The 12764-nt window shown below is 46.7% G+C and overlaps 1 protein-coding gene across 6 annotated transcripts in view; it reads right to left on the bottom strand.

Annotated features, from left to right (window-relative positions):
• Positions 1-2619: 2619 nt before the first annotated feature.
• The window catches only part of dgkza (diacylglycerol kinase, zeta a), a 663976-nt gene continuing 653831 nt past the window's right edge, over positions 2620-12764 (bottom strand). For all 6 annotated transcript variants that reach the window (XM_072518865.1, XM_072518866.1, XM_072518864.1 and 3 more), the window contains one exon: positions 2620-4243. In XM_072518865.1, coding sequence (XP_072374966.1) covers positions 4127-4243 — 117 coding nt within the window. In that variant the 3' untranslated portion in view covers positions 2620-4126. The remainder of the gene's footprint in view (positions 4244-12764) is intronic.

Below are 12764 nucleotides of genomic sequence, written 5' to 3'. Positions count from 1 at the left end.
ATGGATTCCTTTCTTCTCATGACCATCAGCCTGTGCGATCTCATGGCAATGACGTGACAGCACGGTAGAATAGTGGTTAGCACTATGGCTTCACAGCGCCAGCGTCCCAGGTTCGATTCCGGCTTGGGTCACTGTCTGTGCGGAGGCTGCACGTTCTCCCCGTGTCTGCGTGGGTTTCCTCCGGGTGCTCCGGGTTCCTCCCACAGCCCAAAGATGTGCAGGTTAGGTGGATTGGCCATGCTAATTTGCCCTTAGGTTAGATGGGGTTGCAGGGTTATGGGGATAGGATACTCTTTCCAAGAGCCGGTGCAGACCAGATGGGCGGCATGGCCTCCTTCTGCACTGTAAATTCTATGAAATTGTGTCTAATTCCTTTGTCAGCTACTCCTATTTTGAGTTAAATGTGCCAGCAAAAAAATGCCACTCACGATTGGAGCCCAAAATTCCACTGGATGAACTGGTAACATAACCAGTGTGGATCAGCGCTACTGGTAATATCGCCGGTTTTCTGACATTTCCCTGCTGGACAGCCAGCACTACTGACAATATCACCTATTTCACTGGCACTTTCATCCGTACTACCCGGAGATATTACCAGTAACACTCTCAATATCACCGGTTTCACAGGCACCTGAGGCAGCGTTACCAATTCGGATCTGGGTCAACTGGTACCAGTTTATTGGTCATTCCTTCTGGGCATTAGGGCTGGAAACAGAAATTCAATACAAATAGGGCAATTGTTCATGGCAATATTATCCAGTGGTGTAGTCATCAGGTTGTCATGATCTAAATGGGAGCAATGCTCCAATTCCACTGCAGTAAACTCTGCATAACACTTCTCTCCATCTCCCACCCCACTCCCCTGGCAGCCCCATTCTGTCTAATGGATTAGTAGAGATCTGTTCATCTGAGGCATTCCCTTCAATTGTAATATCTGCCCTGGTGCTAAGATGAGGCAATGCTATGTGGCCCACTGACTGGAAAGTATCGCCGTGAGGAACACCCTGGGACTTGGTTCACAGTTTCAAGGAGGAACAACGCGGCTGCATCCAATTCATTTGACACGAGGCAAATCAAGGCGTTTGTTTCCGAAACATACACACACACAAAATGCAAGTATAAAAACAAGTGCCAATGGTTGAAGATATGCCAATCTACAAAAGGGATCCATATTTAAGTAAGTATACACACAAAAATGTCACAAAGACACATCAAGAGAATCTCACGGGAATATTACAATAACTACTATCCTGGAAAATTTACAACTAGACAGACTTCTATTGTTTTGCTCCAAGAACCTGTTCACACAGACAGTGGCAGAGAATGGAGCAACCTGGCACCACTCCACTCACTTTCCCCCTGATGCCTCCAGTCCTGGGTGACAGCTTCAAGGGCGGTGTGGCAACATTCAATTCTTCCCTTCCTGCTGGCTGGGTGCTAGTTTTCCAGGTAAGGTCAGTAAGTCTGTAAACCTTTTATTTTGTTACTCATTCCTTTCTCATTCTGAACATCAACACTGGGGGCGATTTTATCCTTTTGGCAAAAGTGTAAAGCCGGCGGAACTGGCTCTTCCACCCGTCGTATAACTCACACAATTTTCTTGAACGTTGAAGTACAAATTAAAATGATTCCCCACTTTCCTTGAATAATTCGATGCAATGATAATGTCCTTTTATCCTACAGCAGTATTATCTTGGTGTTCGGTTGATGTCAAGTCATACAATATATATATATATATATATTTAAACCAATCACCAGAATCTTCAGAAGTCCTGCACTGTTGGATTAAGGCCTTTCTTATACATAATATATACAGGGCAACCATACAGTACCAGTGTAATAGGTTGTGCACCCTTTAAATAAATCAGACTCTTAAATAGCATCTTCTCTTCCTGATCTACCACACTGTTGAGCTAAGGAAACCTTTAGGAAATTGAGACTAATGGGCTCCATGGCTGGGGCTAACGTAATATACAGGTATCTACCTGTGACTGATGGCAATTAACATTAGGATTTTCATGTCAAACTGATTATCATATGACCACTTAGCCCCGATGCTGTGATTACTTTCTGATAGGTTCGAGCCCACAAGGCCACTCAAATCAAATTACACTTTAAAATGTTCAGCTTTGTAAAAAAGTTCATGCTCCCATCAGGATTTTAAAAGGTCACATACCAAGAATTGCTTTGCCACAACATTCCACATGACCTCTTTCAGAATGAAAGAGAACATGAATTGCTTTAGAAATAGCCACAATATGCAAGGTCGGCACTTTAACATGGGAATCCGCAATAAAATGTTCCACTGATCTGGCCAAATTGTTTGTACACTGATTATGAAGTCCAATTAGGACGACTGCCTGTCTTAATATGGCTACCGGGAAAGGGCCATTGGTTACAGTTCTGTGAATGGTCAGAACTTGAAAGACTGGTTCAGAAGAAGTCATGTGGACTCGAAACGGCAATTCTCTTTCTCTCTCCACAGATGCTGCCAGACCTGCTGAGTATTTCCAGCATTTCCTGTTTTTATTTCAGATTTCCAGCACCTGTGGTATTTCACTTTTATTGAAAGACTGGGTGATCTGAACATCCGCTGCCACCCCCCGCCCCCCCCCCCCCCCCCCCCCCCCACCCCCCCACGCAAACACCTCCTGGCGTTTGAGACAAACTTAAATGGTGGCACCTTAAATGATCAGGTAACAGCACAGAACAATGGAACCGAGGGCCTGCCTGGTTGCTGGGATTAGCTACTGCAGAGGCCGATTCACTTTGATCAACTGAGCTGGCAGGCAAACTCTCTTTTTGGATATAATCATGGATATAATCTTCTTTTGGATATAATCATGGTGAAGGCTTCAGTGCCAACCGGTAGAATGTTCCTAATTTGTATTTTTGCTCATTGACTCTGAATAGAATTTTTTTAAAAAACAACCAACGCCATCTAAAAAACCTCTTGCACAAACCTTTCTAAATTAGGCAGCTTACTCACAAAAATGCAGTATGGCGGCCGGGAGTGTCTAAGTAACTGAAAGTTTTGATCTGCAGCTATACAGATCTGCAGTCTTTTTCAGAAATGCCCAGGTAAATGTAAACTGTAACAACAGTGGTCTGTTTAAACAAAAACACCAACAGTAATAAGGGTGCGTATTAAATGCCTGCAACAGGGAGATGGATTTATCTACCACCTTCTTACCAGTGAATCAAATTTCTGGCGAAATGTTAGAGCCACGAATGTCAGGGAGGTCCAGCCACTTAATATGCGACTGCCACACTCAGTTTCACATTCTAAACCTCCTCTGGCATTATGGAGCCCACCCCCAATCCCCTGGTGGTTATGAATGGATGTTGACTGCAAATATCAACCCCACCCCATCCACCCCACTGTAAACAGTACAAAAGCCTCAATGGACTGCCCTTTAGGCTCCAGCGAGTTTGCAGTAGACATCATTTGAAATAACATTAAACAGCGTCACGATTAAAAGTTCCGATGTGCACAAATATACTTTTCCACATAATATTCTTTTTAAAAAATGGCTGTAAAATAGAGTAATTAGATCCAAATTAATATTTTCAGCCTCCACTATAGTACACCGGCCCTTTACAAGTAGTGAATGTTCACCTTGGATCCTTTTATATGATCTCTTGAATCGCTACCATCTCAGCAGCAATGGGTGTGGAAATATATATGGGCTACGTGGTGTCACTATGTAACGTGCAATTTAAACAGCATAATGTTAACTCCAGTGCTAATGTATCACCACAAGTGTTAACAAGTAGTTAAACACCATTGACCTTAGTTATCCAGCCATCACATCGATGAGGTTCAAATTGGCGGGTTGTTACCACTGAACCGTTGCGTGGTAGCACGCCAACTGTCATGTTGCCATTTTCGGTTTTGGCATCTGGGTTGCTCCTGCTTCTGGCTTTAGTCAGTTGTTGTGGGTGGGTGGTTGGGGGTCAATAAAAAAATATACACACACGCGCACACACATACACACACAGGCTGGCTGATGGTTGAGTCACCAACGATCGATGTTGTCACAAATGGCAGCAGGCATGCACAGTCTTTGGGAGAAGAGAAGAGGGCAAAATGGGGTGGGGTTTTGCTGTCAGCTCCTCACTGGTGTTACACAGCTGTCTCCTGATCCTCTCGCTGAATCATCTGGTAGTGCTGTCTGTTCTCGAGGTATGCTGCCAGTTCCATGTCCATGGCCTTTTCCGCTTTGTTTTTTGGAGTGTCTCCCTAAGGAGCAGGATGGGAAAGAGAGAAAAGTAAGTCAGGAAGTCGGAGTGCATCCACAGCACAAGTGTTCCACTGTCCCTTTTGATTGGGTACCTTCTAAAAGCAGGTTAACTAAACCAGAGGAACAGGCGATATTGTTTGAAAGAGGTCAGAAGGAAGCTGTGTCTTTCTGCTGATGCTTTGCTCAATTTCTGGATGGCTCCCACAACATTTTGCCAGTATCAGGACAATTTAGGCCTATTTAAAGGTAGACTCTTTTTGTGGCATGGTGTCAGCCATGACACAGTTGGGAGCACCGTCAATTAGTCAAAAATCATGGGCCTGAATTTTTAGCATGACGGGGGCCGTTGGCTCCCAACTGCCCCACTACCATTATATACTCCAATGAGTATGGAGTGGCTTTAGGCAGGACTTCTGCCCTCACTCAAGAGGATGTCCCATTTTGGAGAGCTACTGACCAATCTGATTGGCTGGCAGCTTTCCAACCCCTCCCGCAACAGCGCTGCCTTAGCCAGAAGAGGAAATACACGGGAGTCTCCTGAGACTAAGTCCGGGGAACTGGAGATCCAGGTTAAGTGTAAGGGATCTCAGGGTGGGAAGGGTAGGGAAGGCTTGAGGGGCTGCGAGGGGGGGGGGGGGGGGGAGACTGGGGTCTTGGATAGGCCAGAGGGGATACGAGATTCAGAGGGCCTCAATTGAGGCTAAGGTGGACTTCCCACCTGAGGCCTTTCCCGTCCCAGGGTAAAATAACTGTGTGGTCAAGACATCGTGGGGATGGAGGGGAGTGAGAGCAAGCATCAAATGCTGGCCATGGAATCAAGTTCCATCCCAGGACATGACCACAAAAATTAGAGCTGACACGTCAATGCAGTACTGAAAGAGTGTGACACTATGAGATATTTTCTGATGAAATGATAAACCAAACCCTAGGTGAATATAAAATATCCCAGCGCACTATTTAGAAAAAGGGCAGGGGATGCTGTCTGGGGTAATAATTATCCCTCAATCAACACCACAAAAACAGAAACAGGGCGACACAGTGGTTAGCACTGCTGCTTCCAAGCACCAGGGACCGACCTTGGGTGACTGTACGTATGGAGTTTGTACATTCTCCCCGTGTCTGTGTGGTCTCCCCGTGTCTGTGTGGGATTCCTCCGGGTGCACCAGTTTACTGCCATAATCTAAAGCTGTGTAGGTTAGGTGGATTGGCCATGATAAATTGCCCCTTAATCTCTAAAGGTTGGGTGGGGTTACAGGGATAGGGTGGGGGAGTGGGCCTTTGTAGGATGCTCTTTCAGAGGGTTGGTGTGGACTCGATGGCCCATGGCCTCCTGCGCTGTTGGGAGTCTATGGCCATTGTTCCATTTGCTGATTGTGGGAGGTTGCTGTGTAAGTTATTTACTCGAGGACAGCAATGACTACATTTCAAAAGTACTTGATTGGCCACAAGAGCTTTGGGTTGTCCTGAGATAGTGAAAGCCTATACAAATGCAAGTTCTCCTTTTTTTCTTTTGGTGGTGACATTACAACCCAACGGCTTCAATCCGCCAAGCCCCTAACATTGGGCATTTCTCAACCGTTTCTGAACTGGCCAATTGTGCAGCAAATCAGCATAAGTGGGGCCTTGCCGGCAACTCGGACCAAAACTGTGGTGAACCCCAATCAATGACTCACATCATTGAAGACTGCCCCCGGACAAAATTCATCGGACGGCGTTTGGAGCTCCCTATTGCTTGGCTTGGGATTACTGCATACACTTAAAAAAAGGCAGCCTCCATTGCCCACAATTGTTCTTGGCACTGAACAATTATGACCAGGTTGCCAATCCTCTCCACATCCCTGTCAAGAGTAACACTGGTATATGACACAGAACAAGTTGATTTGTGATAGAGGAAAGAGACTCTTTTCCACCTGGTGTTATGTAGTTCATACTAGCAGACAGGGATCTATGTTTGCATGGCGAAAACAGCTCTGAAATAGAATCCTAAATATAGAGAAATCATGGTTTTTGGTTCATAAAAGGACAATAGTACTTAAAAAAAAAAATCATTATTACGGGATGTGGGCATTTATTGCCCATCCCCCACGTGCCCTCAAGATGGTGATGGTGCTGCAGTTCCTGTGGTGTAGGTACACCTAGAGTACTGTTAGGTAGGGGGTATCCAGGTAAAGAATATGGCAAGTAACGTCACAAACAAGTATAAGGAAATCAGATGAGGGGCTGAAGAGGGAGGGATTACAAACTGACCAATACTTGATCCAAAATATGGGATTTGAGAAGGTTTTCAAAGGAGTATGGAAACAAATGGGGAGTGGATTAGGGAGGCAGGTCTAGGCATAGGATCCAGGGCAGTTGAAGGATAAGATGGATTGGAGGGATTAGTGGAAGTACAAAAGGGTCAGAGCCAGAGGGACGGATAGTTTGGGAGGGCTCGAAAGACTGGAGAAGTTTATGGAGAACCGGGTGAGGGTAAAGTCATTGAGGAATTTGAAGATGAAGAAGTGGATTTTAGATAGTGAGCCTGGAAGCCAATGCAGATCAGTTAAGATAAAGCTGATGGCTGAGCGGGATTTAATACAGGGGCAGGGTGCGTGTATGGCAGCATTTTGGACAAGTCAGGTTGTGGGGTAAAAGGAGGCCATTAAGGGAAACAAATCCAGGATTTCTCCTGTTGGTCATAATGGTAATACAGAGGGCAGCACGGTGGCGCAGAGGGTTAGCTCTGCTGCCTCATGGCGCTGAGGTCCCAGGTTCAATCCCGGCTCTGGGTCACGGTCCGTGTGGAGTTTTCATTCTCTCTGTGTTTGCGTGGGTTTTGCCCCCACAGCCCAAAGATGTGCAGGCTGGGTGGATTGGCCACGCTAAATTGCCCCTTAATTGGAAAAAATGAATTGGGTACTCTAAATTTATTTTAAAAAAAATAATGGTAATACAGAAGTGAAAGCCACACCAGCTTGGAATAAAAACAGAAAATACTGGACAATCTCAGCATGTCTGACAGCATCTGTGGAGATAGAACAGAGCTAATGTTTCAAGTCTGGATGGTTCTTTGTCAAAGCTTCTGTTCCTGGAATTGTTCCCTGGGTCACTGGATGCAAATGGAATGCTATATCTTGGTCACAGCAATCACATCATTTAAATACCAAGAGGAGTAAAACTGGTCATTGATTAGTAGCACAGAATGGGCAATCGTGAAACAGCAGTCCATTGTATATCTCTCATTTGATTTTTTTAAAAATTCCCATTGAAGTCAATGGTAAAAATAATTGGGCAGGATGAAGGAGCTATTCACTGTTCATTATTGACAACGACCAATGTTCTGCACTTAATCTAAATCAGCATGTGTGCTGGGAATATACTTACAATGCAGGGGAGGATATAATCAAGGCAACCTAGTTTTTAAATGAATGATAATCCCTTTGCTCCGATCAACAACTTGCATTTACACAGCACCATTAACTTAGTGAAACATAGCTCCATGTAGGCAGGGAAGGCGCCGGGACCAGACGGGTTCCCCGTGGACGTCTACAAAAAATTTGCGACAGCACTGGCCCCGCACCTGCGGGAGATGTTCACAGACTCGCCAACGAGGGGCACACTGCCGCCCACGCTAGCACAGGCCTCAATCTTGCTGATACCTAAGAAAGACAAAGACCCAACGGAATGTGGGTCATACAGACCCATCGCACTGCTGAACGCAGATGCCAAAATACTGGCTAAAATCCTAACCAAAAGGTTAGAAGACTGTGTACCTGAGGTGGTCGCAGAGGACCAGACGGGCTTTGTCAAAGGTAGACAGCTTACCTCGAACATCAGGCGCCTGCTGAACGTGATAATGACACCCTCCGGGGAGAGAACACCAGAGGTGATCGTCTCCCAAGATGAAGAAAAGGCCTTCGAGAGAGTCGAATGGAAATACCTCGTAGAGGTACTGGAGCGGTTCGGGCTTGGAACAGGGTTCACCCCCTGGGTAAAGCTCCTATACAACGCTCCCCTGGCGAGCATACGGACCAACAACACCAACTCCCGATACTTCCAGCTGCACAGGGGCACCAGACAAGGATGCCCACTGTCCCCACTGCTGTTCGCTCTAGCGATCGAACCACTAGCAATCGCGCTCAGAGCAGCAAAAAGCTGGAGGGGGATCCGAAGGGGAGGCAGAGAGCACAGAGTCTCATTCTATGCAGATGATCTGCTCCTCTACATTTCGGATCCACAGAGCAGAATGGACGGAAGCCTTCTCGGGCTACAAACTCAACATGAGCAAAAGCGACATCTTCCCGTAGGTGGGGCAGCCCTAACGGGACTGCCGTTTAAACAAGCCCGACTCAAATTCCGCTACCTGGGGATCCAAATAGCCCATGACTGGAAAGGGATCCACAAATGGAACCTCACCAGTCTGACGGAGGAAGTAAAAAAGGACCTGCAAAGATGGAACACACTCCCACTCTCCCTCGCGGGGAGAGTCCAGACGATCAAAATGAACGTGCTGCCCAGGTACCTCTTCCGATTCAGATCCATCCCGATCTACATCCCCAAGGCTTTTTTCAAAGCACTAGACAAACTAATCATGGCGTTCGTGGGATGCGAGGATCCCAAAGAAGGTCTGACAAAAAACAAAATCCAGGGGGTGGCCTGCCCTCCCAAACCTACAACTTTACCATAGGCGGCGGCGGCCGAGCGAATAAGGGGATGAATCAAGGAGCCAGATGCCGAGTGGGTGCGTGCGGAAGAGGCCTCCTGCATGGGGACCTCCCTCCGGGCCCTCGCCACGGTGACGCACCCATCTCCACTCAAAAAACACTCCAGCAGCCCGGTGGCAATAGCCACCCTCCAGTCCTGGAACCAACTACGGCAACAATTTGGCCTGACCAAAATGTCGGGTAAAGCTCCCATCTGCAACAACCATAGGTTCACGCCAGCACTGACTGATGCCACCTTCAAAAGGTGGGGACAGGACAGAAGGACACTGACAGTCAGGGACCTATACACGGATGGCAGGATCGCAACACTGGGCGAACTGACAGAAATTCCAGCCAGCCAGGGGGAACGAGCTAAGGTACCTGCAAATAAAAAACTTCCTACGAAAGGAGACAGGGGCATACCCACAAGCACCACGACAGACATTACTGGAAGAGTTACTGGACGCAAGCATACTAGATAAAGGAAACTGTAGTGACATGTATGACCGACTTGTAGAAGGGGCCGACACCGTACTGGACGCAACAAGAATGAAGTGGGAGGAGGACCTGGGGATCGAAATAGGGTGGGGACTCTGGAGCGAAGCACTGCATAGGGTCAACTCCACCTCCACGTGCGCAAGGCTCAGCCTGACGCAACTAAAAGTGGTACATAGAGCCCACTTAACAAGAATCCGTGTGTGTAGGTTCTTCCCGGAGGTGGAGGACAGATGTGAGCGGTGCCAAGGAGGCCCAGCCAACCACGCCCACATGTTCTGGTCCTGCCCCAGACTTGTGGAGTACTGGACAGCCTTCTTCGAGGCAATGTCCAAGGTGGTGGGGGTGAGGGTGGAGCCATGCCCGAAAGTGGCGGTCTTCGGGGTTTCAGACCAGCCAGATCTATTCCTGAGGAGGAAGGCGGACGCCCTTGCCTTTGCCTCCCTGATCGCCCGCCGTAGAATCCTGTTCGGCTGGCGGTCAGCAGCACCACCCAAAGCTGCAGACTGGCTGTCTGACCTCTCGGAATCTCTCCAGTCAGCAGCACCACCCAAAGCTGCGACTGGCTGTCCGACCTCTCAGAATCTCTCCAAATGGAGAAAATCAAATTCGCCATCCGAGGGTCCGATGACGGCTTCCACAGAACGTGGGAGTCATTCACCCAATTGTTCCGGGACCTGTTTGTGGCCAACAAACAAGCAGAAGAATAGCCAGGTAGCCAAGAATCAGGAGAGAGTAGCCAAAGCATGAAGGGGGCCGGGGGGGGGGGGGGGGGGGGGGGCAGGAGCGGGGAGAGGGGGGGTGGAGGGAAGAGACAAAACAATAGAGGAGAGCCAGGGAGGGGGAGGGGGGAGGCAGGGAAACGGTAACAAACTTAACGTCCACAGGAACAGAGAAAACGGGAGGGCCGCAGAAGCGGAATGAGACGCCAACGGCAGCGAACTCCGTCTGGGAGAAGGAAGGGGAAGGGACGACAACACCACGAACAGATGCCTACTTATGTGTGTAAATAATTTTGCCAAGTGTACAGAGCTGCTGCTGTTGAGCGGGGGCATAATACCGTCCAATGGCTTCTTGGGGAAAATTAAAACATCAGCAGCAGCAGCGACCCGTAGGGGAGTGGAGGTGAGTGCTCCGTTGGGAGGGTGTGGGAAGACTGATGTGCGTGGGGTCACGTCTAGTCAATTGCTATTGTATATTCTCTTTTTGCACTATGTTAATGTTCACTCTATTTTGCTGTGTTAGGATTATTGCTATTTATTATGAAAAACTTTGCAAAACTTTAATTAAAAAAATATATTTTTTAAAAACTTAATGAAACATTCCAAGGGGAGGTTCCCAAGTCCATTCTCAGAAAGCAAACTTGACACTAAGCCAAGGAAGGAGATATTAGGATAGTGTTCAAAGCAGTTGTATTAATGGCATGTTAGAGGAGGGAGGAGATGGATGTGAAGAGGTTTAGATGGGAAGTCCACCAATATGATATGAAACAATTGGGCTGAATTCAGTGGGATGTGTAAGAGCTGGAGTTTGTAAGGGTAGAGGGGGCTGTGATCCTTTCGTCACTGTGATCCTAGAGCCAAAGGTGAGGCAGCAGCTCCTCCCAAGCACTTCACGTGTTACTCTTGCTCCCTCCCAGCTAGACAACATCCCATTAACAGGCTCCATCCCTCGCAAAAGGCCTCAAGTCTGTAGGCTCCCTCTTTCCCCCACACTTCTCCTTGCATAGCTATCTCCCAAAGAACAAGTGAAGACGGCAATACTACAGATTAGTGCAAAATCCAAACCATTACCTTACAGAGGACAGTGAAAAACCCCTTTAGTGTGAAAAAGTTCCGAGTTCCTTGTAATTCTCAAAGTGTTTTGGCAGAATTTGAAAAGGAGCAGCAATAGTTTCTTGTAGGTTAATTAATTCATTGAATTGCACATATTGAGGTGATCTTACATCCAGATTTTAATATTGTATTAAGGCCAAGTTGATTGAGGATTGAAGGTTGCCCGGTATCAGTTTTAAGATCTCTGCATAACTTTCAGTTTGCACTGCTGATCGCTATAACATGGAACCTTCCAGCAACACTTTCTTTCCCCATCAGTGAACCTACCACACTGCACAATTCATACCGCTGGAAATTTTCAGCAATGTGTTCCCTACACAGCCAGTGTTATACATTGGAGGGTGAATCCCAGATCATGCATCAGAAAACATGCATACCATATGGAATGACTAGAATCGATCTGAAGGTTATAAAGGTTTCACAATGGCGTTTGCCAATTCTTCCCGAAACTTCTATAAATATCCTTGATTTCCTTCCAAGAACAGTCTGTAACACTTCAGTATCACTGAAATCATCCCAAGAACAAAGAATGTAGCTTGTAAATGTTTACCAAAGTCCAATAAATAGTTAGAGCTCCCAGCTCATTACCTTTATATGTCCCTGGGAAGGCTCTGTTAACATTTCAAAGTTTTAAAACATTTAATTAGGGTACTAACATTTCACAGTTTATTCACTTATTGGTCTTCTGAATTTAAATTCAATATTGAACCATGTGCGTGCGGATTATTTTATTTTTATTTGTTGTGAAATAACTCAAGAGCTAAAGATACTTTGCTTTTGCTATGAGATTGCTGCTCTTTTCCAGATTTAGTTCCTCCTCTCCCTCAAGGAATGATGTGTCTCTGTCAAATGCTGTTGATTTAGACCACCCACAGATTCATCTGTTGGAGCTCATGATAAATGGGTGACAGGTGAGAAACAGCTAGCCATCCTGCAGAGGGACATCCCCAAATTCCTTCAAGTGTTTTAGTCTGCTTCAAAGTCAGCAACCAAGAATCTCTCTGGGACAGGGTGAGCTACACTCCACCTGACTACATCAATGGGGCAGTCTCCTCCTCCCATCATCACCACCAGCCCAACCCACCCCATCCCCAAAGCGGGCAGGTGAACTTCACACATTGTGTTAGAATAAAGACTGAAAGGAAATCACTTCTGAACAATTGTTCAGCCACCTATTCCTTTCCTCTGAGGTTTCTGCTTTTGGAACTGGTTGTGATAAAAATTTAAAATGTGTGCCCATGACTTACAATGCATCTGCAGCTCTGTGGGTACTGTGTAAGGAAGTAAAAAACAGTAGTACAAAGCACCTACAGAACTTATGCACTTATGCTCCCCCCCACCTCCCAGTGGCTACACTGAACCCACAAAGAAGGTAGTCAAGATTTCACCGTGGCCTGGCACTCGAGCCATATTTTTTCAACAGGCTTTTTATCAAACTACTGTCTCCTAATGCTGATTTTTCACAGTTTCCAGTGGTTGCTATAGCATTCATACAAGAGAACCGTACA

This window comes from Scyliorhinus torazame, chromosome 10 (assembly GCF_047496885.1).
Source record: "Scyliorhinus torazame isolate Kashiwa2021f chromosome 10, sScyTor2.1, whole genome shotgun sequence".
Lineage (NCBI taxonomy): Eukaryota > Metazoa > Chordata > Chondrichthyes > Carcharhiniformes > Scyliorhinidae > Scyliorhinus > Scyliorhinus torazame.
The sequence above is the reverse complement of the archived record's forward strand: the minus strand, read 5'-3'. Positions and strand labels throughout refer to the sequence as shown.